The 27,163-nt window shown below is 49.0% G+C and overlaps 10 protein-coding genes across 10 annotated transcripts; 3 read left to right on the forward strand and 7 right to left on the reverse strand.

Moving 5' to 3' along the window:
* Positions 1-120: 120 nt before the first annotated feature.
* Positions 121-3,049, forward strand: EI90DRAFT_2920329 (organic solute transporter Ostalpha-domain-containing protein; the record flags this gene model as incomplete). The annotated part of the gene is made up of 10 exons (XM_039054736.1): positions 121-294; positions 361-386; positions 437-469; positions 523-601; positions 656-836; positions 892-1,030; positions 1,091-1,147; positions 1,202-1,302; positions 1,359-2,237; positions 2,301-3,049. The coding sequence occupies 10 exons, from the start codon at positions 121-123 to the stop codon at positions 3,047-3,049; spliced, it is 2,418 nt and encodes an 805-aa protein (XP_038916015.1).
* A 932-nt stretch (positions 3,050-3,981) lies between these two features.
* EI90DRAFT_1007708 (uncharacterized protein) lies at positions 3,982-4,811 on the forward strand. The gene is made up of 5 exons (XM_039051363.1): positions 3,982-3,993; positions 4,060-4,183; positions 4,248-4,278; positions 4,335-4,519; positions 4,701-4,811. The coding sequence occupies exons 2-5, from the start codon at positions 4,155-4,157 to the stop codon at positions 4,714-4,716; spliced, it is 261 nt and encodes an 86-aa protein (XP_038916016.1). The 5' UTR covers positions 3,982-3,993; positions 4,060-4,154; the 3' UTR covers positions 4,717-4,811.
* A 2,325-nt stretch (positions 4,812-7,136) lies between these two features.
* Positions 7,137-9,644, reverse strand: EI90DRAFT_3057522 (KRI1-like family C-terminal-domain-containing protein). The gene is made up of 8 exons (XM_039060302.1): positions 9,486-9,644; positions 9,265-9,435; positions 8,854-9,211; positions 8,580-8,789; positions 8,305-8,525; positions 8,148-8,245; positions 7,813-8,094; positions 7,137-7,748 (listed from the first exon to the last, which is right to left on the reverse strand). The coding sequence occupies exons 1-8, from the start codon at positions 9,592-9,594 to the stop codon at positions 7,239-7,241; spliced, it is 1,959 nt and encodes a 652-aa protein (XP_038916017.1). The 5' UTR covers positions 9,595-9,644; the 3' UTR covers positions 7,137-7,238.
* Positions 9,641-11,006, reverse strand: EI90DRAFT_3057523 (uncharacterized protein). The gene is made up of 3 exons (XM_039060303.1): positions 10,133-11,006; positions 9,997-10,077; positions 9,641-9,936 (listed from the first exon to the last, which is right to left on the reverse strand). The coding sequence occupies exons 1-3, from the start codon at positions 10,602-10,604 to the stop codon at positions 9,854-9,856; spliced, it is 636 nt and encodes a 211-aa protein (XP_038916018.1). The 5' UTR covers positions 10,605-11,006; the 3' UTR covers positions 9,641-9,853.
* A 375-nt stretch (positions 11,007-11,381) lies between these two features.
* EI90DRAFT_3280794 (muts domain V-domain-containing protein) lies at positions 11,382-16,759 on the reverse strand. Its single transcript, XM_039066781.1, has 35 exons — positions 16,499-16,759; positions 16,002-16,439; positions 15,887-15,951; positions 15,812-15,833; positions 15,733-15,757; positions 15,607-15,676; positions 15,533-15,554; positions 15,382-15,485; positions 15,245-15,329; positions 15,102-15,189; positions 15,020-15,045; positions 14,870-14,967; positions 14,679-14,815; positions 14,451-14,625; positions 14,128-14,389; positions 13,813-14,064; positions 13,703-13,748; positions 13,592-13,647; positions 13,476-13,540; positions 13,341-13,426; positions 13,198-13,287; positions 12,982-13,148; positions 12,903-12,930; positions 12,839-12,849; positions 12,757-12,779; positions 12,685-12,704; positions 12,541-12,621; positions 12,387-12,494; positions 12,307-12,335; positions 12,157-12,258; positions 12,048-12,099; positions 11,822-11,993; positions 11,725-11,766; positions 11,622-11,672; positions 11,382-11,562 (listed from the first exon to the last, which is right to left on the reverse strand). The coding sequence occupies exons 1-35, from the start codon at positions 16,709-16,711 to the stop codon at positions 11,514-11,516; spliced, it is 3,360 nt and encodes a 1,119-aa protein (XP_038916019.1). The 5' UTR covers positions 16,712-16,759; the 3' UTR covers positions 11,382-11,513.
* Positions 16,760-16,833: 74 nt separating this feature from the next.
* On the forward strand, positions 16,834-18,667 carry EI90DRAFT_2995954 (CTD kinase subunit gamma CTK3-domain-containing protein; the record flags this gene model as incomplete). Its single annotated transcript, XM_039056204.1, has 5 exons — positions 16,834-16,889; positions 16,948-17,047; positions 17,139-17,354; positions 17,425-17,610; positions 17,680-18,667. The coding sequence occupies 5 exons, from the start codon at positions 16,834-16,836 to the stop codon at positions 18,517-18,519; spliced, it is 1,398 nt and encodes a 465-aa protein (XP_038916020.1). The 3' UTR covers positions 18,520-18,667.
* Positions 18,668-18,933: 266 nt separating this feature from the next.
* On the reverse strand, positions 18,934-20,522 carry EI90DRAFT_3123480 (uncharacterized protein; the record flags this gene model as incomplete). Its single annotated transcript, XM_039063615.1, has 4 exons — positions 18,934-19,171; positions 19,226-19,522; positions 19,580-20,141; positions 20,201-20,522. The coding sequence occupies 4 exons, from the start codon at positions 20,520-20,522 to the stop codon at positions 18,934-18,936; spliced, it is 1,419 nt and encodes a 472-aa protein (XP_038916021.1).
* Positions 20,523-20,950: 428 nt separating this feature from the next.
* EI90DRAFT_3123481 (sulfate transporter family-domain-containing protein) lies at positions 20,951-23,950 on the reverse strand (the record flags this gene model as incomplete). The annotated part of the gene is made up of 16 exons (XM_039063616.1): positions 20,951-21,020; positions 21,076-21,182; positions 21,252-21,291; positions 21,341-21,482; positions 21,539-21,647; positions 21,711-21,858; positions 21,919-21,981; positions 22,050-22,245; positions 22,295-22,398; positions 22,459-22,597; positions 22,657-22,935; positions 23,004-23,039; positions 23,091-23,130; positions 23,190-23,481; positions 23,548-23,656; positions 23,710-23,950. 16 exons carry the CDS (start codon positions 23,948-23,950, stop codon positions 20,951-20,953), a joined length of 2,115 nt encoding a protein of 704 aa, XP_038916022.1.
* A 1,380-nt stretch (positions 23,951-25,330) lies between these two features.
* Positions 25,331-25,686, reverse strand: EI90DRAFT_3016347 (uncharacterized protein; the record flags this gene model as incomplete). Its single annotated transcript, XM_039056978.1, has 2 exons — positions 25,331-25,395; positions 25,422-25,686. The coding sequence occupies 2 exons, from the start codon at positions 25,684-25,686 to the stop codon at positions 25,331-25,333; spliced, it is 330 nt and encodes a 109-aa protein (XP_038916023.1).
* A 74-nt stretch (positions 25,687-25,760) lies between these two features.
* Positions 25,761-26,794, reverse strand: EI90DRAFT_3057555 (uncharacterized protein; the record flags this gene model as incomplete). The annotated part of the gene is made up of 1 exon (XM_039060304.1): positions 25,761-26,794. A coding segment is annotated over exon 1 (341 nt), but the record flags the coding sequence as incomplete, so codon positions are not given.
* Between the last annotated feature and the right edge of the window lie 369 nt (positions 26,795-27,163).

The following is a 27,163-nucleotide window of genomic DNA, read 5'->3' on the forward strand; positions in this document are numbered from 1 at the left end:
TGATGTTCGAGGCGGTGCAACACCTGCGGACGGTCTCGTGACACCTCCAAGCTCTCAAACGATATCCTTCAAGCATTGGCACGGAGAGAGCAGAGTCGTTTCCCTGTTAATGAGCCTCAAATGGAGTTTCTGGGGGACATAGGGGTTGTTCGTCATGCTCTGTTAGTTGCTCCTGCGGACGATAATGGACCAGGAGCCGGAAATGCGCTCAATCCTTCAATTCTAATTTCTGCTGGCGTCGCCACTTTCGCCGCCACAGTCATCTCTGTTATCAGTATTATACTGCAGCTCAAGGTGTGCCCTAACTAGATTACTGTTCGAAAGTCCGGCGGTCCAATGTGATGTTTTGTGTGATTCTAGAATTATCGAAAACCAATATTGCAGCGGTAAGAAGAGCTGGAAAGCCTTTTCCTTCAGGGAGTAATTTCCGTTTTAGAATGACGGTTCGCATCATGGTCATGGTGCCCCTGTGCGTAATGTTGTACCATTGCTTGTTATCCTATTCAGCTGAGCTCCTTCCAGATACGCTATATCATCCCTCATATCATTATTTTCCCTGGACGCCGCATTCGCAATAGACGCTATCCGAGACGTCTACGAGGTATGGAGTCGCTTTACCCTTCCACAGAGTGTATAATGACTTGATCATCCCCAGGCATTCGTCATTTACGCCTTCTTCCAATTAATGATCAACTACCTTGGCGGAGAGAGGAGTTTGTTGATTCTACTTCACGGAAGACCGCCCAAGCACCACGTTTTACCCGTTAGCCTCTTTGTTCAAGAGCTTGATGCCTCAGACCCCTTCACCTTTCTGTTCTTAAAGCGTGGCATTTTACGTGCGTTCCCCCGTTCTTATCTGCGTTTAGACTGGGATTCCCATATCAACAACAGAGTACGTTCAAGTAAAGCCAATACTTGCTATTGCTACCCTCATTCTGAAAGCCACTGGAGCATACAAAGAAGGAAAGCTCAGCTGGTCTTCCGGGTACCTGTACGTCAGTTTCATTTACAACATTTCTATTTGTCTCAGGTAAGCTTGAACTCGTGTCGCATATGAGTATTCCCCGCTAACCTCCTACTTTTCCCTTAGCCTGTACTGTCTTGCAATGTTCTGGCTCTGCGTGAACGCCGATATCAAACCATTTCGGTAGGTATAGGATCCGCCATCTACTGCTGCAAGGCTCTCATATGATTCTGCAAGTTCAATGCCTAAATTCTTTTGCGTTAAAGGAATTCTCTTCTTCTCGTTTTGGCAAGCCCTAGGGATTTCTACCTTGGTTGCGGTTGGTGCAATCCAAAAAAGTATGTATCCCCATGAGGGACTTAATATGTAGACTTATCGTCGACATTACCGATAGTTGGGCCATATACTGATGAAGAGCACATTTCACTTGCAATCACCGACACCTTGATTTGCCTCGAAATGCCGTTCTTCGCATTCGCCCATTGGTTTGCTTTCTCCCATACCGATTACATCGACGAGCACCTTAAGTATGCAGCACGCATGCCCTTCTACTTTGCATTCCGCGACGCATTTGGGTTTCTCGATGTCTTAGAAGACAGCCGTGCCACACTTCGCGGAGGTGTTTCGTACCGGGCTTTTGAGCCAGTCGAGGGAGGCATGCACCAAGGGATCGGACGTGATCGGCGCATCAGGGCTGGGCTCCGCTACTCCAAAGGTGGACAAAAGAAATATTGGATTCCGATGCCCCACGAAAATGCTGGTCCACGTGCTGGCCCTGTCCAAACGGCGATAGGGGATCTCAACCGTGACCATCGTGGCTATGCTCTACTCCTGAATGATCAGGATCATGAGCAATTTCATGAAGCACGAACACCCCCTGACACTGATTATAATGAAGCCGCCGATGGTGCCGTCATTGATGATTGGGCGCACCAGCTCGAGTTCGAGGGCCCAGATCCAGAGATCGAAAAACTGTTTGAGGAAAGCCGGGGATTTATTTTTGGCGACTACAATTACCCTTGCATTGATGTTAGTGGGGAGGAAGCTAGACGACGTATGTGGGATGAGGAGGAGCGGATTTTGAAGGACCAACGCGCAGCTTTTTCGCTTGCCAGAGATGCTTCACAATCCCTTCTAAGGACGAACATTCCGGGGGTTGGTCGATACGGGGCTACTTTTGGGTCAGATCTGCGCGTGCACAGTGATCCAGATTCACAGGCTGCGCGCTCGGCCTTGAAACAGCACAAGGGGAAGAACATAGACTTAGACCAGCGTCCCGGCGTCTACGGTGCTTGGGCTGACGCGACACCCGTACCTACAGATAACTCACGTCGAGCCCGGAGCAGTCCAATAGTACCAAAGGTTGGAGAATCCATAATCGATCTTACGCCCCATGAGCCCGTGCCCGGCGCTGATCCTGCTGAAGGTGATATAACGATGATATACACGAAGTCGAGGAAAAAGAATGCGTCAACTACCCGAAAACTTCCCAGATCAGACCAAGCATCGGCTGTCCCCCATCCCTCCTCCATCAACCCTTCCACGGCCTTGCCATCCCCAGCATCCCCAGCGAACCGTCGCCCCACCGTCAAGCACACCCAGCCAGAGACCCGGACACCTAGTAGTAGCTCGCCCCGTCCCGATGCCATTGATCTCGTCGTAGAGGATAAAGAGGCCGCCGAGGAAGCAAAGACGCGCCAAAGGCGCAAAGGAGAACCTGCTGTTCGGCAGAGGGGAGAGCGAAAGGTATATCGGCGCACGTATGTCATCCAGGAACCGAGCGGGGTGGAGGACCATCAGATCCAGGCAGAGCAGGAAGGAAGTGATCCAAGCCCATCCAAAGGAGACGAGTTACGAGTGGAAGGCGCCGAGGTTCAGACTATAAACAGCCAGAAAGAGTTGCCCAGTCTGCAACAAACTCGGGAGCAAGGGAATACAGTGGATCCGAGCGTTAACCCCCATGCCACTAACGTGGTAACACCGTTCGAACTGACTCGGTCGGTCACGCCTCCTCGTGTCGAAGTACACCCTCCCTCTCTCTCATACCTCCGGGATGAAGATGTTGAAAGTAACCCTTGGGCATGATGTTTATGTATACTATATATTGTATTTTGTCACTCTTACCGATCTTCACACTTACGTTTAATGCACATATTTTCCCTGACTCGTCGTTGTTTGTACGGAAGGGGGTTGATGATCATTTCTACCCTCGAACCTACGATTGGAAGATAACCTTTGCATGCGCGCCCACGGCCTTCCGTACTGTGTGACGCTCCTGGCTGGTTAACGAGAGGTAGGGCGGCTCTCCCTTTGCCCTGCCTTCACCTGTGCAATATTATTGTAGAAGCGCGTTTCCTTCGGTTGCTGTTGTGAGCGCTGTTGCTATGGTGAGAGTGACTGTCTGAACGGAGACATATCTCTGCTTCCGTATTCGGGGCGCTTACAATTTGGAAATTAATAGCTCTTGCCTGTGTGTGAGCACGCAAATACCTCGGAGGACGTTCAATGTTCTGAACCAACAGTGTTCTCCTCCCACGGTTGTGAATTTCAAAGGCCACACCATGCGTAGATTTGTCGCAACACACCGCAAAAACTTTATCCGTGATGGCACCAACCCACTCAATCGATTTTAATTTTATCTTTATACACACAGGACCCAACACAAAAATGTCATTCAACACTGCTTATTGGTATGTCTGTGACGTTCAAGGTTGGGTGCTAACCGACCTGCCATGTGCACTGACACAGCCTATGGGATGAATTGAATGCTGCACAAGGAGTTGCGCTTGCGAAGGTACGGCACACAACTCCCAGTCCCAGATTTGCATTGAATATATATGTTAGGGGCCGAGGTCTAGATTATCTGTAGGGAATACAAATAGTCCGTCCCTGCGTTCTAGACAAACTTGACAGTGCCTATTCGTGCGATGGCAGAGCATGATGCCAGCTCAGCAATGGTGCTCCGTGCAGGGCTACGACAGAACGCTTCCGCAACCGCTCCGAGGTCCGCGCCTTGATGGTTTTTGCAAGTCCGTATATGTAGATATGTATATTCTGGCGAACTCCCATACAGCTGATCTTCTTTTTCTCTGAAGAATCCCTCAATCCTTTTCCATACCTTTATATGAGTTGACAGTCCAGAGAACCATACTTGATTTCATTAGTAATTTACGCGCTCATCTAAGCGCTGATGGAATGGATGCTTCGGAGACCCCTTACGTTTGGCCTTCGTCATTTCATTCATGTCTCACTAATATCTGATGACTAGCTACTCGCCCCATAGTTACAGGTCTAAAATGCACTTCAGGCACGCCGTTAGCCACAACCCAAGTGTTCGCCGGAGATATCCTCACATACTAAGTTGGACAAGGCCATTTTTGCGCGTCTTTTTACGCCCAGACCGTTCGCCGGAAATCCGGCTGTTGAAACCTATCCCTTTCCGAATTTGCAAACTGCCGACCCAGTGCAACGCGTACCGCCTTCTGTAAGGATCCCTGCGCTTCTAGTATCTTCTTTTTGTGCAACCCTCTGTCCTCTTGAGGCATATGGACTAAGGTCGGCGTTCTCCATATCTCTCTTTCTGTTTGCCCAGCACGTATGGGAGACGCGTTAGCGGCTCGTATCCGGTACATCGAAGATATTACAGGGATCCTCACATCGACGATTCTGCGGGATGCTGGGACAAAGGAGATCTACCTAGCAGTTGCACCGTTGCTCAATCTTCCCGAACATAAAGCCATCGTCCAGATTAAAAGGGGTCACATCACTCTCATGGTGATCGATTTCTCGGCCTCCCTCACCGGATGGGGAACAGTCACCTTTTCTTCCGTCGGCTCAGTGTTCAGCAGGATCGAAGAGTATCTTCCCCACATCCAGCCGAGAAGATCCAAGTAAGAACTCCTCAGAAATGCTCCGTGCACACTCGTATTCTGACCGTTTCACATGTCCCGTAAAGTGACGCCTCCGCTCAATCAAGGGCATTCACAACAAGAAACGGCGATGAGTATATCTGGACTACTTTTCGGCACGACGTGCAAACGTTTGTCAGTGAAATCCACTCCTTCCACCTATGATCTCAGGTAACCATCGCGTCTTTCATTCTGTCTGCAAAGACTTTCGAGTGCGTTACGGCGAGAAATGGCACATTCGTGGCTCGTTATTATCCCGTTCCGGTGAGTAGGCTTTTCACCAATTTCACGCCGCTTCCCCTGGCTGTACGCATATTCAAACGCCACTTCTTTCGCCCCCCATCAGCTTACTCATGGCAATAACGGGCCTGCCGCCATGCTGGAAGTCGGAGAGGAACACATGAACTCCTTGCAAGGTGCGACACTCTGATGACGAAGATGGAGGGAGTTTTCAATTAATCCTCACATCTTTTGACAGAGCTCGTAGCGACCCTCATCATCCTTCGTTACATTGCAAAGTATTCTACGGGCTCGCCCTTCAGGGGCGGTCGACTTTGAGCTTGCAAGGATGAGTTCACAACTCCACGGTAAGTGATCCTGTAGGTTCGCTGGTCCCCGATTTGCATTTGAGTAATAAGATCTCCATCATTTGCTAAATCCCCTCACTACAAGGCCTTCAGCCACCCGTTCTAGCACAAATCTCCTTCATAAGACCCTCCCCCGATCATCGCAATCGTCCATTATCAATCGTCAGCCCACATCAAAGGAAATGCGTTTCTTTTACCTTATAATGTACGCTATGGTGCGGCACTGTCGTCGTGTGTGCCTGGCACATTCATGATGCTCGCAAATCATAATCACTAATGAACGCGATATGCTGCGAGAACAATCCCTCTTCCGTTGGGCATTTGGGGGTGGTCACCCTCACGGAAGGAGGGACGGCTTGTTCGTGTCAATATCTAGACGTGATCCGCCTTATCCGACATTTTCCGTATTCCCATATCGAGGCACAATGTTCGATCTACAAGGTGCGCAGAGCATGTGCTTTGTCACTGATCCGGGGGAGGGAAGACAACATGTTGAAATTGATTTGCCTGCTGGCACGTTAATATCATCCGTCGTTCCCCGCGGTGGGGCAACGGCACCGTGGCAGCCAACTAGAACATCCTCTCTGTCTTTGGTCCTACTGTTTATCTTGTTTCCTTGGGGACGCGCACAACTAGCGACATCAATATTTAGGACGCTGAGATCACTGGGATCACTCGATGACACGCGCTTTGCTTCGTACTGCATTTACTGGACGGCACTACTAACAAGTAAGCCTGCGGCTAAACCTGTGTGCATTATCTATCCCTCGCCTGAGCACTGATCTTTCCATGAATTCAAACTGCACAGCTTGAGAATTTGCAACGTTATAAAACACCGTGTGGCTTGCTCTTCTGTCAGTTTCCCTTCGAATGGAATGAAGGAAGTCAGTCAGCTAGCATGTACAGGTGTCGAAGCCCGAGCACATGCATATGCCCGCCGCCACCGCAACCACTAGCCCCATGATTCAGAAAATCATTATACCACTACTCAACCTAACGCATCCCACTTGGCGAGGTTGGCCAGATGTCCTCAAGTATGATTCGCCAGCCCCATTCAATCGCTCCTCACCCCCGACCATTACATATTCATTTCCGGACTAAGACGACTTTGATCGACAATGACAGGGGGAGCAAGAAGTTCCCACGGCTGGGGAACGATCCAACTTTCGCAATCGATATGCCGCTGCCAAGGGGGAGGATTATAAATCAGCGGGCAGTATCTTCCGTCTTTGTCTCCGATGCGATGGTTCTTCTAGATGTTCGAGGCCATAAGGCACAGATCGAAACAGTTGATACCGTGGCCCTGGGCCCAGACTATGCTGTGTGGCGGCATGGATGTCCATTAGCCGTGCGCCGCCTTCAGGTAGTAGGTGGGGTTTTGTTTGAGTGAACTATTCAGAGGAGTGTATAGCAAGAAACTAGTGCCGATTCCTGTAGCTTCGCAGAGCGAATTCCACCTGGACAAATTGCGCGGCCTGCCAAAGGTCGACTCAAGAAGCAGCATGCTAGAAGCATTATCGACACCGTCCGTGGTGTGAAGGTTAAATTTTTCACTTTTTTTGGGAGGTCAACATGCACATTCCGTAACATTGATCAAGCAGAGTTGAACACCTTCGGGCCTTCGACAGTTAGGGAAGTCGCACTTGTGATCGCGCTCTACACATACATTGTCCTCACCCCCGCCTCAATTCTTACCAAGACGGCATGCATGTTGAAATTAATTAATGGCGTACAGTGATAATAGCCCGATGTAAAAAAAGTAATATAGATGAAGTCATTTCACTCGTCCGTTCCCAGCTTCCGTTTCTTTCGTTGTCCATACCCTGCATCCCTGACCATTGGTTCCGAAAAACGTTTTCTTGACGGCCCGACCTGGGTCGTCCCAGAGTTTCCCGAGCCCCATGATGGTCGTCGTGCGTCTTCGAAGTTTCCCTGTCCTCCATTCTGCATTCGCTCCTTTTTACCACGTCGAGCCTTCTTTGTCGACACATTAAGCGTGGGCTTCCAGGTTTCCTTTGCCTTTTCTGGACGCTGCAGCATCTCGTCGTTCTTGGGCGCTTTCCCCCAACCATCGTCGCCCCATCGGTCGCGAAGTTTGTCCCGTAGCGCCCACACCTTAGTTCTGGCATCGTCAACCCAATACCTCTTTCGATATGGTGCGAACACCTCCGGTGGGGCGATTTCATTGAGCTCATCATCGCGAGCCATCAAGATATCGGCGGAGTTAAGGCCAAAATCTCTTTTCTGTACTGGAATATATTTGAAGCGGGTATTGATATTACCACCGATCTACGAGGAAAAAGATGTCACCTAGTTTGGGTGGAGGAAAGAATAAGTTTGACGCCGCACTCACAATATCATTAAATTCCAACCCATATATCTCGTCCAAGTATTCAGCTACCAAGCGCTGACGCATCTCTTCAGTACCATCCCACTCTTTTGAGACGGTAGCGATATCTGCGTCCATTTTTTCGACGTCTACCCCTAGGCCTTGCTCGGCAACGGCAGCAGCAGCTTTTGCTTTGCGTTGGGCTTCCTTTTTCAGTTGCTTTTTTGACTTCCCCGACTTTTGTAGTTCCAACGGAGCGACTCCAGGGACATCTATGTCATCCTCCCAAACTGGCTTCTCCAAGCCCTGTAGAGCACAGCTTGTAAATGACCATCCTCTGCCATGGTGAATTCGCCTACCTCTTCACCTTCATCGTCTCCATCAGCCTGTAGTCTGGCCATCTGCTCGTCATGCTTCGCCGGGTCCCAGTCCCCTTCAAGATCTAGTCCTTGGAAATCTGCGGCAGTGATAGGAGATGATAAATTCCGGGTTGGGGTCTTGACAGTATCATCTCACCTTCATCTGCAAACCCATTTGCTTGACTCAGAGTCTCCAATTTCCTCTTCAGTTCCTTCATCTTGAGTTGCTTGACACGCCGAATTTCTTCCCTTTTCTTCGTTATCGCTTCAGCCTTCTTGGCCTTCTTACGCTCGTGGGCCGCCTTCTTCCTCTCGGCTTTTGGGTCTCGGCGCACACTTATAATGTTACGGGGATAAGTCGGGATCTTTGTGCCACCGCTATGGGAGTGTCAAAAACGCGTCAAGTGAGGAACAACGATTTTACCGACGCACGGTTCTTCAAATCTGAAGTTGTAGGTACTTTCGAAATGATCGGCGAGGTCTTCAAATTCCTCCAGCTCGTCCGAATCCGGGTCAGCCTCTCCAGTACCAGTCGTTTTTTGTCCCTTGGCCTCCGAACGCTCATTAGAGTTCTTCTGCACCTTTGACGATTCATCGCGAGTTCGGGATTCGCGGTCGATCCAGCCACGGTTAGCGATGAAGCTAGGATTCGTCGGGACAAAATTGTGAGAACCACATGGAGTTTCTGGGCAGCGCAACCACGTACTTGATTAAGAACTCGTCATGACGTTTTTCTTCCTTTTCCCTTTCGGTGGCCGCGATTTTCTTGACGTCACCATTCTCCCTTTCGGTAGCCGTCATTTTATTAACGCTACCATCCACCTTTTTGCGGTAGTCCCCATATTTTTTTCTCTCTTTCTCCAGTTCCTCTGCAGTCTTTTCGCGAAGCGTGAGAACACCCGCTCCAAGTCCCTCTTCATCTGCGTCTCCTGAAACAGCTGCGTGGAACGCAGAGATGGTTTCCGACCGCAATTTGGCCTGTTCTTCTACGTAGGTCGGTGCGGATGGTGGTGGCTGATGATTGTAATCCCAGGGTATAGATTTCGACTCTTTGGCTGCCTCCACTGTAAGCTGGGTAAGCGTTTATCCTCTATCGACGAGTGGAATACGAGCATGCCTTGGAAGACATTCGTTTTGCTATCGTAAATGGAAGGGTCCTTTTGTCGTATTTTTGACAACGTCCGGAGTAGGGCCGCCTCAGCGCCAGGGATCTCTTCGTCCTCTCCCTCGTCCTCGGGTCCGTCTGATTCAGAGCCCTCATAATCAGATTCCTCGTTGCTTTCCTTGACTAGAGCGTAGCTTAGAATATTTGGATAGTGAATGACTTTATGCACTGACGCTTTGCTAACTCCTCCCGTTCTTTCTTGTAAAGCAACGTTTTCTCATAATGTTCCTCAATCGTCAGGCGATGGCGAGACCCCGAGTGCTTAGCCCCAGGCGGCCCCATCCAACGTCGGCGTCTACTGTGAAGAGGTTTTAAATTAAATAGAACCGTCGGCACATGTTATCGATTCGATTATGTAATACATACTGGTTTTCCCTAAGCGCCAAACGTTGTTACTACACTAATGATTGCAACAATATCATTTTAACAAGATACAGGCATTGCCGTATGGGCTGGAGCCGAGGGGAGCTAGATATTGCAACGTCTACTAAAACGGACCAAAAAATCACTCAAGTGGAGAAGAACGCATTGCCCAAGTGAATCAAGATGAGAGCAGACGGGAGCCCCACAGGGCATCGGATTGTCTGGTCTGAGAACTATTTGCTCCATACGCAGACACAGAAACTATACGGGGGCTCGCAATAAGCTGTTGGAGAAACATTCTTAGGTCCATTTTTTACTCACTGGTTTTGCACATGTTGATGACTTGAAGCCGTCCAGTGAACTCTTTGGTGATGAACGAGGGATCGGCTGCGACATTGACTCCTTATGATACGGTTAGCCTTCGAATACTGACAAAAGGAGAATAGCTACAACGCACCTTGAACAACACCATCACAAATGCGGTTCGCTGTTGACGCTGCGCTCTCCCCTTTCGATCTCCAGGTTCGAATGGCATTATCCAAGGTGTCGATCCATGTCCTGAATGCAATGATGGCGGTGTATGACTCCGGCGCACATCCTGTATATTCAAAGGCCAAATTCGTCACAGCGCCCACAATAATGGCAATCTCTTCCTGTGCGATTCCAAAGGGCACTTCAAGGTCGGGGTAGTGAGGTTTCAGAATTTCTAAGACGGGACGGTAAGCAAAGCCGTCCCCGGGAGTTGACGTTGCTAGCCAGCGGGAGCATTCCTGGATGGCCTTATAAAGATCTTCACGAAGGACGGAGGGTGCAGCGGTGGTTCCCTTCGCCTTAGGGTCTTCCCTTGTCGTGGAACCATTGCCAGATTGCGCATTTGACGAGTAAGAGCTGGATGAGCCGAGGAATGCTTTAGCAAGTTGTTCAAACATTAACTGCAAGGACGTGTAGGTCGAACTGATAGTTAGTAATAGTCGTACGAGCAGTGCCTCAAGGGCGCCAGCTCAGTTCACACGCTCTGAGTCAGTTGCACAGCGGAACCCCGGACTCGTGTGAGCAGTTATAGGCATCAGGGTTGGTCAAATCGGTCAGGGCTCTGATCAGTGATCTTTTATTGACCCATCTGGGACGCGTTACCATTGAGGCACACCAATTAGTCCATTCGCCTTTCTCGCACTCTCGATGACTCGACTTCTCACAATTTTGGCTCATTGGCTGGCTCTTGAGCGGACTCTGGCCTCTTGATGTCCGGAGGGAAGCAAATCGTTGACTGGAACAACGACTGTTGTAACTGCGCATGTAGCCATATCTATCTTGCATTCGACCCCATTGTTAAAAGAAGATGGAGGCCTTCCATGTGAAGGACCTAATCTTCAGAGGACTTCTTCGCTCTCATTAATTCAAGTACCGCGCCAAATTATGATCTGCCTCTCAAAGAAGGCGCAACTTGTAGCCTGATGCGTAACCTCTGTGTCATTACAGGGCTGGTAAAAATCAACGAGTGTTGATCGCCAAATTGCTACCGGACGCGTTGGGGTCAATCCAGCACATGTACCATTCAATTTCTTCCATTATCTGTTTCTTGTCATGGCAGCCAGGAGCAATTATATGCGTATTTACATAGTCATTCCAACCCATTGTTTGCTTTCCTACTCTCAAAGTGACCATAAACACTCGATTAAACAACACTGATCTTCAGCTTCCGCCCCCTGGCTCAACTTGGCAATCCGCAGAAAACAGCTCCTACTCAGATTGACTTACGTCACAACTTTCAACACTTGTCAAGGCCTCACATTCGATCGTGTAGTTATCGATGGTCGAAACGACGTGTTTGCTCATGGTCAACTGCACACGGTCTTCTCAAGAGTGCGAACACGGAGAGATGCAACGCTGCTCATTCAAGATAAACCATCAGTAACGAACGTCGTGTTCTCACGCTTATTTCCTACCACTCCAGCGGGGTTCCACATGGATTACCAAAAGTCGAAAGTCCGCTGAGCCTGATATGTACATGATCAAAGGAATCACTAGCTGAGGACCGCAGGCACCCACGCCTTGCTCGTCTTGAGAAAGAATTGCAGTCTTTTGGCAGTCCTGAGTAGATCCTGCTGATTAAAACATGCAGAGATAGTTGGCACTCTGGACTCACAGTGACTTTATTCTGCGCGACTTCACCCTTTCTTCCATTTGTTCGGAACGGTGTCGAGCGGAATTAAGCACGTTACATGGTAAACCGGCCAGTTCTGCACATTCAATCCCAAAGGATCTGTGCGCGATCCCTGGAGTTAGTTTGTATAGAAAACTAATTGAACGGGAGCCATCTGTCGGATTCGAGCTTGAGAATATAGACCATAAAGAACGATGGCGGACATTACCTTCTCGTTTGCGTTCAATGAAGCCCATATGCCCATTGCTTACGTCGGCTAGCTGGGAGACCACACTGTCTGAGAGCGGATGAATGATCATTCCAAACACAGATCATACCTTTCCCATTTCCGAAGCGAGGAGCGGATAGTGTGTGATAAACAGTGTCTTGCACTTAACCGACTCTATCAAGTGAAGTAAAACACTGAATGCGATGGCCATCTGGAGAAGGCGTCAGACTATCGTTTGATTTAACGGAGGCAGATATACTCCATCAAATGTCGAAGTGCCCCTTCCGACTAATAAGGGGTCGTCAGCAATGTATCTGTCGATGGAACAAAGGGACGAACGCTCATCCAGGATGACCAGCGATCTTGGGGAAGCAGTTCTGATAATGTTGCTAGTTTCAGACATCTCCACCATGAAGGTCGATCTGCCCTTCGTCAACTCATCCATCGCTTCAGACCTGTGAGTTGTGTCGCAGAGGAAGTTGACCATACTAACCTCCCATTCGGGTCATGACAGCATCATGGATGCCAAGCTTTGCACTGCTGGCTGGAACATGGCTTCCGATTTGAGCCATAACTGGGCGAATAGGTAGGAATGCTTGTTAGTGCGTCCGTAAATCTCTGGATGGTGCAATCGTACTTATGATGAGGGCGGTCATTCTATCTAAATCAAGTTAATACATGCGCAATGACTGAGGAGAATGCCCTTGACCTAACGCATGAGCTTTTGCCTCCCTGACGTTAGAAAATAAGTGTCAAGAAAGTGACAAGAAATAGGCATCACTTTTACCCACCATGTTGGGGCCTAGAATGGAAGGACAATCAAGTACTGCTCGCGTAGACCACACCAGACCATACCTGTAATTATTTGATGTCTAGGGTAAGCCTAGGGCACAGATCAGTAAACTGGACCACGCTTTTCACACCAATTACTCACTCCACCCAGCGCAATACTATTGGGGACGAAGGGATCCATTCGCAGTTTCTCTATCATTGGGTGACGCCCTCCTTCGATGTCTAATCCATCTGGCGCATCATCATCGAAGAACTGTGGCTTAACGTAACCAGGAGCTGCACTGATTTCTGCCAAACTGTTAAGGCAGTCTAAGTGGATGATCAATCGCTAAGCAATCACTCAGAGGTGTTGACTTGCCAAATGTTGCGAGTTTGCTTATACAGTCTCTCAAGACACCATAGACAGTCACAACCTCCTCCAAGAATTTCCGGAAAGCTCTGTCGCATTCTTGAAGCATCTGGTATTAATCCAACGGGACCGTACAACTGGCAATCGCCTACCAGCAACTTTTGATTCCTTCATCCTCTCGCGTTCCTCAAGTAGCTTTTTGACTTCAGGGGTTTGGAATCGAACTGCGGACTTCGTCCTGCTGGCTGAGTCAAACAGGAGCAATAAGAGGTGATGGGGACACGCACGATGACTTCCTAATCCAAGATGCCGGGACTTCTTTAGTAGAATTTCTCGGCACTTCAACTAGATACTACGAGGAACCAATCAATAAATCTCCCCAAGTAATTGCGAAAAGACTTGCTTCATCCTTTGCCACATGTTTCCAATGGAGGCTAGGTCGATGGAGAAGTTTGCGAACTGCGCATTGAGTCATTGAGCCGGAAAAAAGTCATCTAAAGTGAAAAATGCTAACTCCTCTTTAGTTCTTCAGCCAGATCACTTTCAACGGCCATGATGCCCTGACATTACCAAGTCAACGATGATTTAGAGTGTGATATCGCAGACATTGATGGACTCTCGTACAAGGGTAAAGTTTTCGATATCGGGGAACTTATCTTCATTTCTCCATAAACTGTCCATGTTGTTTTCTCGAGCTTCGGCGAGCTTAATATCAGATAATAATTTGTCCACATGGGTCCGTATAGTCGGCAAGGCGCATATAATTGACTTCAGCATAGGGGATGAGACCTCGATTCTATTTAGGGCGTCAGGGTCGAAGACATGGGCAACGCGATCGAACGCCTCTAAGAGAATAGAAAGTTCTTTGGGTGTACACTGAAAGCCGTTACAATAGCTGAGTATCAGTGAGGTCGAAATAAAATGGCAAACCAAACATACCTTGCCATACTGCACACGACACAAGCCTTTGGCAAGGTCTGGCATCCCTTGAATCAGTTGTCTTAGCTTCACAATCGATGATGATGTGGACTTTTTAATTTCTTCGACGGCCTCGATACGTTCCTGCAGCATCAAACGGTCGATGAGGGGTCGCCCCATCCATTCTCGGAGGAGCCTTGCTCCAAATTTGGTCTTAGTTCGGTCGAGAACCTCCAGCAACGATCCTTTTTCCGAGAAATCGGTCTGATTACGATAGATTTCACTACAGCAAAAGCATTGGGGGGCTCAGTAATGATGAAAGAAGATCGTGTGCGAATACCCACAGATTTGAAAGTGTATCGGCACTCAGTAGCATGTGCGTCCGTGCTGTGAACTTGATGAGTTTGTTGTCCTGAGTGAAGATGTTACCAAGCGAGAAAGCCTTGAGGCATTGAATAGTATGTGCTAAAGCAATGGTCACCAACTGAGGCAAGCCAATGACCTCCGCAACTGATTGATCTGCGCTGCCGAACCTTAGTCCATCAGACTTCTGCTGGTTCAAGTGGACCCACTAGAGAAGGACGCCTCGGGGACGTCTTGAGACCGGTAGATGTCCGTAACATAATCAAGAGCATCCAGGTAGTTCATTTGCTCCTTAAAATATTCCGTGCGGAGTTTCATATTTCCTACGAAGCTCGAGGCTGACGGTCTGTTCGAGAGCCCTTCATCATCGGAATCAGGCTCATAAAGGGGAGGGACTCACGACCTATCGATAAAATGGGAAAGCACTCGGCCAGTGACAGAACTTAATCCGCATTTCGGCAGTAACAGTTCAACTGGTCGCAAATGCGCCATCCGAGTCTGAGATGTTGTAAAGCCAAAGGGAGCTGATAGACCTGAGCTAACGACACACCTCTAATTCTGTCCTCATGTAGGAGTCTTTCCACATTTCAGTACGAATGTCGAGTTAAGTGTTCGCAAGAACGGGTGGTTACCTTGAAATTCATCATAGATTATTTCACCTGTTGTGGTAGTGACAGCAATTACCCCAATCTTTGCCTTTTCATCACTTTGCCCTTGGACCTGATGTTCGAGAATGAGGATCCCATTACAGGTTTCGGCTCGAGTTGAAACTTACCTCTTCTATGACACACAACAAGGATCTTGACGCCGAACGTGACATGGCCTCGTCCTCGCCTATAAATTGCATTTCATCGACGAAACTGATGAAAATTGATTAGCAACGGGTGTTCTCCAAACACCAGAATATTTCACCTTGCCGAAGTGTACAGGTTTGACAGTGTGCGCGCAAACAGCTTGTTCGGGTTTTTAGAGACTTTTTTTAATGCAGCGGTTTCAGCTTGCCCAATCACCCCAACCTGTGAATGTCACCAATAGTCGGAAATTTTCTTGCGGTTGTTTTCACCTTGTATCCCTGAGAAACAAGTCTTGCACATGTCAGCTACCACGATATCATTGGAAACCGCTTTGATCGCTTACTTCTTGATATGAACCATCCCACGATGTATGGGTATGCTTGCAGAAAGGAAATTCCTCATCAGGAAGCAAGCTTGACACTGCGTTAGCTTAGGAGTCACGTTCATTCAGCGTCAAAGCCAATCGTACCAATGCCTAGCTCTTTCGAGGCAACCTAATTGAGGATGATTACTAAGTTCTCGAACATCATTAGATGTTTTCCACCTACTCGTGCGTCTTCTCCGTAAAAACTGTGACGAGTTCACTTTGAGTATCCTGACCATCAAGCATATGAAACCCATACCGATACTTGTACCCAACTTCCACCAAGAGCAGGACATCTTTATACTGCTCCTTGAGAGATATGATCTAATCTAATTGTGAGGGCTGTGGTTGCTATAGGCATACCATTCCATTACCTGCTTCTCAAGCGGGGTGTACGTGAGACCAGACGGGCCCAAATATTTTGACTTTTTTGAGCCAGATGCTGAGCTCAGAGACGCAACCCCGGCGCCTCCCTTAGCAGTCTCCCCATGAGGGTGTGCTCCATCATGGAAATCTTCGTCGTGAGAAGGGTCCAGCAAGTCCATATCATCTTCATCTTCTTCATGGCCTGCATCGGTGAGTGACACACTTTGAGGATCATCCATCTCTGGCTGTAGGCTTCGCTTCCGCGTGGGTGTTTCAGATAATTTTTGAGTAAATGCTTGTCGACGGGCGCGTTTGGTTTCGGCGTCGAGCCGAAATGCCTCAGTATCTATCTCTGCAGTATGTGGCTGAGACCTAGACCTATAGGCCCATCGTTCTATGGCCCTTCCGTTGGTGGCACTGCTTGTTTGAGTTGGGAGTTTGGCCTTCTTTAGGTTTTGGGAAGACATTATCATCAGTGTCTAGAGAAGACATGGCCATAAGTTACCTTAGTGGCATGTGAAGACTGTTCGGCTGTGGAAAGCGTCCGCTGCCGCTTGGCAGGACGTGGAGTGGCCTCCTCGGACGAATTGGAATCCTCATTGAAGGTCAGGTCAATTGGCGAGCAAGATCTCTTGGTGGTGCTTTCTCCAACAGCCGGTTTAACTGGAACTCTTGGGAAGAAATGAGAAATTGTCGCTTGTTGAGAATGGGATGGCATGCCAATCAGACTGTCCAATTCGCAGATGTCATTTATGGCACGGGAACGATCACATGCCATGTGGGAACATGAATCCAGTGGCAGTACCTCGTTCATTCCCTTGCCGGGGAAATTCTAAGCCGATGGATCCCTTTGAAGTGCGCATGCAGTTCCTGACATTATTGCGACGGCTGAACGCGTAAGTGTCTTGCGCAATTGTCTTGAGAAGTTTCCCCATTAATAGCCTCTCTATTTAGCTCTCAGCAGTCGATACAGAAAATAGTTGGCTACGCTTTAAAATACTTCAGCCGATGCGGCGATGACCTTTGGGAATGCGTATTTGAAGAATGTCAGAAGGTACGGACAAACCAATTGTCCAACCTGTCATGTAGCACATATACCAAATGGGAAAAGCCTCTTCGCCTGTCCTTACGATTGCTTTATGTAGGGCTCGCTCAATATGCGCATCAACATCTTATATCTGCTGGACAACCTGTGTGAAGCATCACTGATGCACCAACCTCAAATAGCGGGGACTGGCACCTCTCCTCAAGGGCAGGCGATGTCTTACGTAGAATACGTTTCTCGAGACTTGATGAGGATAGTGGAATTAGTTGTCCCTGACAATCGCGACGGGCTCGTGAATCTGATGAGCACACGCCAGGTAATTAGTTTTCCAAAATCATTAACGTGCTAGCAAGGACTGACTCCAACTTGGTGTTCTCTTTTGAAAGATCTTGGACAGCTGGCGTTCCAAAAGACTCTTGGACCCTTCCGTGGTCGACGATGTTGTCCAAACACTAGATCGTCGAACACAAGGCCTTCAACTCGGTGTCCAATCCGCTGATAAGTCGGAATTACAGACATCCAGTATTTCTAAGGAGGACATCCTAAAACGCTTTGAAGAAGACCGTGAACGAGTTGAGTACCCTTCGTCAGCTTGCCTCCTCTCCCGCGCCCCTGCTGATCTCTTGTATGATGGGAATTAGCATAAAATCTTAAGGCAAAAACGTTGGCATGTTCCCGTTCCATCCAAAACACAAACCCCCCATCAAACCAACGCCATTCTGCCACGACTATCTTCCGCCCTCACCCTTCCGCCTTATACACCATCCTCCGCTGCTGTACCAACACCTGTACCAGAGTCCGCTCTAGACATTGAGTTTGAAAATGCGTGGGAGGCAACATCCGACTGGAACGAAGACGACGATGAAGCGTGCAACGAAGAGAACGTCCTATGCTTCGGGCGTGACGGCCCACCAGGAGGTCCAAACCCACACGAAGGCCTAGACGTCTATTCAGCCGCAGCCCCTTCATCATACCCTCCACCATCTCTAGACCCACCACACCAACCCCGCCCAGCATACTCGTCCTATCCACACCCTCATGAAACCGCCAACAACCGTCCCCCAACCCACAGCGCCACACCACCTCTCCGCACCTTCCCTAACAGCACCTCAGCCATTTCATCCGCACAATCTAATTCTGGAATGGCGGTGTACCCGTACGATCACGACGAAGAAGCCTCATCATACCCCAATAGGAATCATTCGAACACATCTCCAGGCTATACGAGCCAAAGCAATGGGCCGTCGTATGGGTACTCATCAACAAGCGAACCACCTTATCCATCTTCGTCATCTTCCAGTGCCTACGCACAACCGGCACACCCAGCGCAATCCTATGGGAATTATCAAAATCGGTCGAACTCCCCTTGGATCCCGACTTATCGTACTGGACTGCGAAACGGGAGTAGCTCTTATCAGGGTCATTCCCAAGCTGGTTATGGATCAAGTTCGCACAATTGGAAATCGAATCGCGGTTATTAACACCCCTCGTTAGTACGGTACATTCTGTGTTGAACGATAGTAGGGAAATGGAAGAGATGAGGGCAAGAGATGAATAGCTACATTATACGAGGAACAGACAGTAATTAAGGGAAGGAGTCGCAATAAGCAGGTCCATGCGAATAGGCCGAAAACGTCGTAAGCCGTGAGAAATCGTAAAGAGGACAAAAGCAGACGTAAGGACATTGCTGAAAGTAGAAAAGAGAGGGCAAGCAATAAAAAATCGAAGAGAAAAGAAAAAGTCCCGAAAGACAACCAAACGTTTATTAATTCCCAAACTGACAAGGTCCACAGCTCCCAGTCGTCGCGTTCTGCCCGTTCAACCAAGCTGAGTTCGCCTGAAATCACAACTCTTCAAAACTGTGCTACTGCACACACCACTAGGTACACTTCCCGTCAAGCCATTGTTCCCTTCCAGCGTAAGTGTCTGGAGCGAGGCGGGAACGACGAGGGGATGGACGTTAATTGGTTATTATCTAAATGGAGCTCGACGAGGTTGTTGAACGAGTTGAGGGACGGTATGGAGCCCGTGATGGAGTTGGTTGATAAGGAAAGGGTATGCAATGAGTTGGAGAGTGTGGGAGAGGAGGAAATAGGTGCAAGAGACATTGTAAGAGATTGGGAGGTGACGATTCTAGAAACCAAGACATCAGCAACGATCATGAAAGATGAGAAAAAACAGGCTCACAAAGAAGATAATGACAAGTTGAAAAGACTCGAAGGCAGCGATTGTCCCAGCTTCCCGTTTGAGGCTAACGTTAGCGTCGTCAAATTCGAAGACGTGGAAAATAGGTTGTCTGGCATAGGGCCTGTGAGGCCGGTCGATTGTAAGGTAATAGACTGTAGCGAGGGCAAAGAAAGTACGCCGGTTTGTACTTGACCACTGGGTATATTCGAATCACCCGTGATCGACAGGGTCTGCAGGCCTATCAGTGAGGATAGGGTACCTGGCAATGTAGCAGGTACGCCAGGAAAAACAAGTGTCCTGTAAGATACCAACGTAAGTAATCGGTCTGAACCAGGCCTTATCTCATGCACTTACATAGAATTGACTCGACCTGCAGAGTCACAGCTCAATCCACTCCACGAGCAAAATTTAGTATCCTTCAGCCAACCGACATTTTGAAGCGTGTTATTGGACGTGGCGGCAACGAGATCACTGAGAGCACAGAACTGCAAAACGTTCCCCTGCCCCGTTACTGGAGGGTTCTTTACGCTAGGTATCAGGTCATTAGGGATTCCACCAAGGACCGGAGCACAAGATGAGCAAGGATAGGAAGTGGGATTGTTCCCAGCATTCAACTTGAACTGGGATAAGCAGTCAAGCACTTGTTGGGAGACACTCGTAGACGTAGGTGCAGCGGTGGAAGTCGGGGTAGGAGAAACGGTCGTTGTTGGAGTAGGCGGTTGCACATTGAGAACGCGTATGTTCAAAAAGACAGAGTTTCCGAGGAGGAAAATAATGATAATAATGAGGATTATTATCCAACATCTCCCGCTGCTTTTCTGCTCCTTATGAGCATGTTTTTCCTGGCGGGGAGGAACCCTATAGGGGACGTTCAAATGATCCCACTGACGTAGGACTATCGGGGATAACGGAGAGTCTTAAGTGGACCCACAAAGTCAGACAACTCTCAAACATGAAAAGGAGTTAGCCACATACGATCGGGATGCGCTGACGTTGACCGCCAGAAAGAGAATCTCGATTTCCATGGTCGTCGATTTGACTCGCGTTCTGGCACGCCACGCTCAATGTCAACAGCTGAGCCACTCTTGGCCCAATTGCTCTTAATCGGTGGCGGTGTATTGACGATTTGAACAGGTCGAACTGGGGGCTCAGGATCCTCTGGTGGTGGGGAAGTCGAAACAGAGCTGACAGAGAATTGAGATTTCAAGTGCGCATTGTTGTTCGGGCGATGGTCAGTGGAGATAAATGAAAGGTGTTCTCGGAACTTGGTGGCACGCTGCCACGACGTAGAAGCCATCGCAGATGGTTGTTGGGGACGAAGGGAAGGTGATAGCGATATGAAGGAAACCAGCAAGAAGAAGGGTGAGTGAACCAGCACTAGAAAAAACCGAGTATAAAAGAGCGCTTAATGTCTGCCACTTACATAGTGGCCATGATAATATAATTCTTTTATGTAGTTGAAGCCCGCGCCTTGCTTGTTGCCACAAAGACGCGGTTTGTTCGGTCGTATTGTTGCCCGTGGGAACCCATTTGCTTCCGGTAGACCCAGCTGATTTTGAAATGCGCCTTTGTTCGGACTCTCCTGTCACTTCTCTCCTCCTCCTGACCGTCACGTCCATGAATTTTCCGGAGAAAGGTTCCTCTTGATGGCCATCGTGCTTTCATTAGATGAAGAAACTACTGCAACATGCCAGAAATGGAACAAAAGCGAAACCACTAAATGTCTCAAGCCGACTGCATAGCCACACTCTCAGACCAAGACTGCTCGATCGCTCGCATGGCACCAGCCACATTCCTGGGTGGCAAAGTTCAGGGGGACTATTGGGATAAGCCATGGGCTGCGAACTTACTTATGAAATCTATGCTCAGGAACGTTCTGTGGAACCATGCCAGCCCTGCGAAATGCTTCAAGATGTTTTTGCTTCAGGTGCGCGAAGTGAACCTGAACATCTCTGTTCTGCAATGCATTTTGGCTCCCCATCAGTCCGACCGGATCTATCTGCTTAGGACCCGAAGGCAAACATACCTTATACGTCCCCGTCAACTGCAAGAATATTTGTACGGCCCTAATTGGACAATTATCGTCTTGGCGCCTCTCAGTTGGGAGTGACCTACGATGCATCGATCTTCTCTACGTCAGACATGTGGAAGACAACTGCACGGGCTTCTTCTCTTCGTATGGGATCTGACGGATGAGCTTTTCGGGGGCCATACAACTCCAATCTCCTGAGTCTTTCTTTCAGTTGACCGGTGTTTGCTGAATTAAAAATCACCTAGCATCAAACCTCCATCGCGCGGGTCAGTATGACGCACCAAAATCTAAATCATCCTTCAATTTCACAATCAGAACACCGGGGGTCTCGGTATGGTTCTCTTCATCCTCTTCAATGGGTTTCCATCTATCTGTGTCTGGCACACGACCCTGAACGTAACGGAGTGAACATCAAAAATGCATTCGAGTCAAATTAACCCTATCGCCACTCACGAGAATCTTTATATGGGTTCTTGAAGACCGCTTCACAATTATTAACAAGGATGAGGTAACGCTAACGATTATCCCAACTTCAACGCTCCATATGACTGTAAATGCGAACGTCAAGAGCATCATGGCTAAATCAGTCCAGGCCGACATCCTGGACGTAGGCAGGAATTAAGCAATCCATTAAAACCAGAACTGTTTTGCGCGCTCTTACCCCCAGAAATACAGGACATCATGTCGTATCTCAGTTAGGATATTGGTCGCCACCAAGGCAATGCTGAAACACCTCCACTTTAGTCCAATCCGAAAAGAGAGCCAAAAGAAGAAAAAATACGCCAGACTTACATTGCACCTAGAACGCACTTCGGCAAATATACTAATGCGGGCAAAAGGAAGAATACCGCCAAAATGACCAGCATCGAACAAATAACAGATGCCATTTGTGTCCTGCCTCCAGAGTCGGCATTGATCCTCGATCGAGTAATTCCACCATACGCAGGGAGCGTTCCAGGGAAGAATGATGAGACAAGATTACCAGCACCTAAGGAACCCTATGTCTAGCAGCGGATAACGTCGATTTCGACACTTACCAATAGCGACGAGCTCACGGTTCGGGGAGATAGAATATCCGAATCTGTCGCTGTTTTGTTTTGCACCTAATATGCTGTCTAAGTAGCCGGCAATGGAAATGAGACTTGTGAGATGTCAGTTAAGGGTACAGATTTGTGATTGGGGATCGGGGATCAGGGCATACATGGCAGTTGATGTGGTTTTCTTGAGGTACTTGACTGTATGCGTCTTGAGCGGCCAATCGACGAGTGTGCCGAAGTTCACCTTTACACGACCGAGAACGGTGACACCGTCCGCTGGCCAATCATACACATCGGAAAAAACTAGGCAGATGGAGCAATGCTCAGAGTTGGGGTCAACTTCGGTGTCTTGCATTGCGTACTTGTCGTCACAACAACGAGGATGAAAACCTCTGGTATATTAGCTGCCCATTTCCATTTGCCCCCAACGCTAGCCATCCTCCTCTTTACTGCTCTGGCAATGAACAAGATGAAAAAGCTTGTGAAACTAATTGCCGCAGTGAGACCTTTGCCGGGGGTGAATGCGTTGTCGATAAGGAAGGCAATTTTTTCTAGTGTTGTCCCTGGCGGATGTGAGACTTCGTGTTGAATGACTTCAAGCCCAACATCGGGATTAATTGCTCGACCATAATGACAACAGCCTATCGGAGACTCAGTTCGGGGGAGTCATCAATTCAAATTCAACTGACGACAGCTGTAATGAATCCACGCAAAAGCGCTCGACTCAGTATCACGTCCATGAAACCTAAGCATCATCAGCCCAAGAGAGTTTGGTTGAAAAAATGAAATACCTTACCAAGGCGCAATAGTCCCAAAAGGAATGATATGAGCCCAACCTTGGAATTTGAGTACTCATAAGCGAATATATTGCATCGAAATCCCTGGGGAGACGCACTTGAAATGTGATCATGGTTGATACCGCAGTAGCAACAAACAATCCGTGCCCACTATGTGGATCACCGCGAACAATGCTTGAAACAGCTTGGCCCACAAGCAGTGTAAGCGCAGCCTCAGGCCCAACATTCAAATGGGCACAAGTGCCGAAAATTCCATACACAAGACCGGGGATTGAAGCGGCCAAGAGACCAGAGGATGCATCCACATGAGCAAGGGAGGTGGCGTAGGACATCGATTGGGGAATGATGACTGAGGCCACAGACACGCCTGCCGCAATGTCTCCAGTAAGCCTACGAATAAAATTGAGAAATACCTGAATTATGGGAGGGATATACCTTGTAGCGTGCATTACTGACGAGGATGAAGAATACGAGGGGATCCATTTCAGGCCAGGCATGTAATATTTGCTGCGTTGCAAGAATGTGGCCCATCTTGTCTTCGCAGGCGATGGCTCTCGAGAATTCCCTGCAGACAGTCATTTCGCAAAACAGATACTAGTGCGCTTAGAATGGGCTTACTCTTCTTACTGTCCGGTGTTGTAGAAGGCAAAGGCAAATGGTGGCGCCGAATCGTTGTACGAGTTGGTTCGTGCGCGGACATCAATGGGGTTTCTTCACTGAGTGGAGCAGCACCACTTTCCGACACAGGGGCGTGAAGCGAATCTCGAAAACTCTCCAGGTCGAATGAATTCTGTCGTGTGAGAACAGGAGTTCCAAGTGCCTCATGGATAGGAGACTTTGCTGAGGTAGGAGAGGCCATTTTGACCGGGGAACGAAAGGGATTGCGCAGACGCTTGCTAAATCCCCACAGAATAGGCGAAGGGTCAAAACGGGAGAAGCAACAGACGCAGGAGACGACCTTGGATAGTCTCGTGAATGCTCAGGGACATCGCGCTGAAACCTTGCATCCGGAGGAGCCGAAGAGCCGAAGAGAATACAATTCCTAGTCACCTGTCTACAGTTGTTTAGACACTAGCCTCGCGTCTGGTTTTTGCTAACGTGAAGGCAGCTTTTTTGTCAGTACTAACAATCTGTCAATATTATGACCTCTGCAATCGCACATGGCATCAAGCAACTCGCCGTCTTAAGTGGTGTCTTTCCCTCAATCGAACGATTCAGGTGGAGCTCCTCGCTAAGAAAAGAGCTTCAAGAGAGGCTCAGATGACCTGCTTCCCGGGTACGGTACGAGCCTAGACTCTTGGCTTACAATTTGTCATTGGCCTCATCAACGACCCAGGTGACCGGTAGGATTACCGGAACAAGGTCTTCTCCTGCCCTTGACGAGGGTAGGTCTAGTCGGATACGCTTCCCTGATCCCAGACAGTATAGCGGGCGCGCAACTAGGCGTGCGAGCGTAGCCGACACTTTAAGAACCCCCGAGTTTCATAGGACCAGGCGGCAGGGCTCACAGCAATGTCTGTGAAGTGACCACCCAAACAAGTTACCCGTTTCACCCAGAGCTTGGCAATGCTCCCTGGGTTACTTGGCTCTTGCTTGAACACTGCGAGCCCTCACAGGCTCATTCGTATTCTCTGCCATCCGCATGGTGTGGGTGTTCGGGCTCGTGGGTGGTGGGGTCTCCGGGGCGGCTGGAGGGCCTTTTTATGCGATTCAAGGGTAAGGGACCTTGGTCCAGGGGATTCTTTGGTCTCCGCTTGCAGTCTGGCTCGCGATGTGTCTGATCCTGCCAACCTGACTCCCAAGTATCAGTCCGACGTGTAGTGAACAGTGTCTAGCCATGTTTTGAATTTGGGTTAGCACATTTCCAGGATATCCGGGCTTGTCTTATCGTTTTTGTTATCATTCTGTACATCTTTTATTTTCTGATCTTATGCTGCGCTCGTTTCATGTTTCTCGATGCCCTCAGCTCTTTTTGCGTTGTTCGCTCGAGATTGAGTAACCGGCCACCGTTAGCTCACTCAGTCTACTTTATCGAATGAGAAAGAGAAGGGGCCAAACCAAAAAGGTCCAGTCGCGTTGGGCCTAAGGGTAAAAGAGAGTAAGTCGAGAGCATATTGACCTGGGTCGTATCAGAAAGCGATGAAAGTTTGAGGAGTCCCTGTCGTATTACATGTTCCATGTTCAGAGAATGGAATAACTACAATGGGAGAGCGGCGCGGTGAAACCGTCAGTCAATCAATCACCAGATTAAAACCCTGAGTCCAAAAAATTCCGAAACAAAGGCGAAACCATCTTGAAACGTCGCTGTCCAAGAAATCAAGGAAACAAACATTCACAAATCCTCGCCAGAAAATCGCCGCTCCCAGTAGCAAACAACCCATCCGCAGGACTGAGTATGAGTTGCGCCTGCGCATCCTTCGGATTCCAAAACCGAATGCCACGATCTTTCGAGCCTGAAGCCACCCATGCTCCGACAGGTGATATCGCCGCAGAGGACGTAGTATCGATCAATGCGGAATCACCGACAGAGTAAGGCTTGTGGCCCCTGAACACAACTGTACAAGGACTTCGCCCGTCTCCACCACCATTTTCCATGTCGGACGGAACTCCCACAGAATTACTCGGGATCCTCGCATTCTGCCGCAGCGCCTGCACATCACGCCTTCCTACCCTCGGCACGATCTTCCCCAACTCGTTCAGATCCCAATACTTCACCCGGCTCCCCACCTCTCCCGTCGGGCGAAAATGCCACCGGATAAACAAGATCTTTATGCCTCAGCCTCTCCACCAACGCTCCGCTGGCAACGTCCCATATGCGCACAATCATATCTATCAGCAGCCACGAATCGTCCATCGGGCGAAATCGCAACAGACATCACTCCAGCATCAGTCGACTCAGGATCGATGATCGTCAGGAACAGTCCCCTGTATCCATATTCCAAATACGCGAGGTCTGGTCTCCCGATCTCGAGACCAGTAGCCTTCCATCGCGTGAGAAATCAAGCGAGTAAACATGACCTCCGAAGCGGTGCCAAATCGCTCGACGTTCAATGTCCCATATCTGAATAAGCCCGAGGAGACATGCGGGAAGTGTCAAAGAGCCAGATACAGCAAGAAGGTGGCGTACCCGAATAAGTTTATCGTCACCTCCGGCGGCAAGGAACTTCCTGTTCGGACTGAAGTACACACTTCGGATATAAAAATCCCCTGGTTCGTTGACTACTTTATCAGACAACACACTAGGTTGAAACAACGTTGACACCGGGGGAAAGGTCGATCGCAACGCCGAAACCAAAACGAAGGGAAAGAAAGCAAGAATCGGCGTTGGATATGTACCATATCCGAAAATAGTAACGAAAATAGAATTGGTGACTAAGTGTCGGGACATTCTGAATTTTGGACATTACAACTGGCAAAACGTCCCCCGCGGTGCGTCTGACTAGGGCCAGAGCGGCCAGACAATGATCTACGCCAAAATGTGCACGGACACGTTGAGCGAAATACCCGAGGCGAACAAAAAAAAGGCAATAAGAGAAGTTCGTATGCGCGCGCACACTAGAAGCATAGCGCTCGCTTCGGTCGTCCCAAAGTTCGGCCCGGCATGGCTCCGCTGGTCGTCCCAAATGTCCATGGGGAGACCTAGAATGGGATCTAACGCCGTGGTAATTCATAGTGCGTGTGTGTGATTCTGGATATTTTCCGCCCCACTCTAGCCCTTGACACACTCTGATGTAAGGACTACGCGCCAATTAATAGTACCTCTCAGTGCCCCGGGCCGTATGCCCGAGTGTTGGAGTATTTAAGCCTTCACCCGCTCCACAGGTGACACGTCAATAAATTATCAGATACGCTGTCGGCACGCGCGCTGCGGTTGTCGCGTGCCGACGTAGTCGTTCAGTTACGGCTTGACTAGCGGCTATTTCCCATTTAATCGACCTATTTCTCCACGCCGAGCATCATCTTGGTTCCGTGAATCATACCGTCTTCGTCGTGATGTTCTGGTACTTTTCATTGAAGTCGAGCCATACGCCGGAACGCGGGAAGAAACAGATGATCAGATGCGACGAAAGTA

Source organism: Cantharellus anzutake, assembly GCF_015039405.1.
Source record: "Cantharellus anzutake strain C23 chromosome Unknown EI90scaffold_23, whole genome shotgun sequence".
NCBI classification, from domain to species: Eukaryota; Fungi; Basidiomycota; class Agaricomycetes; order Cantharellales; family Hydnaceae; genus Cantharellus; species Cantharellus anzutake.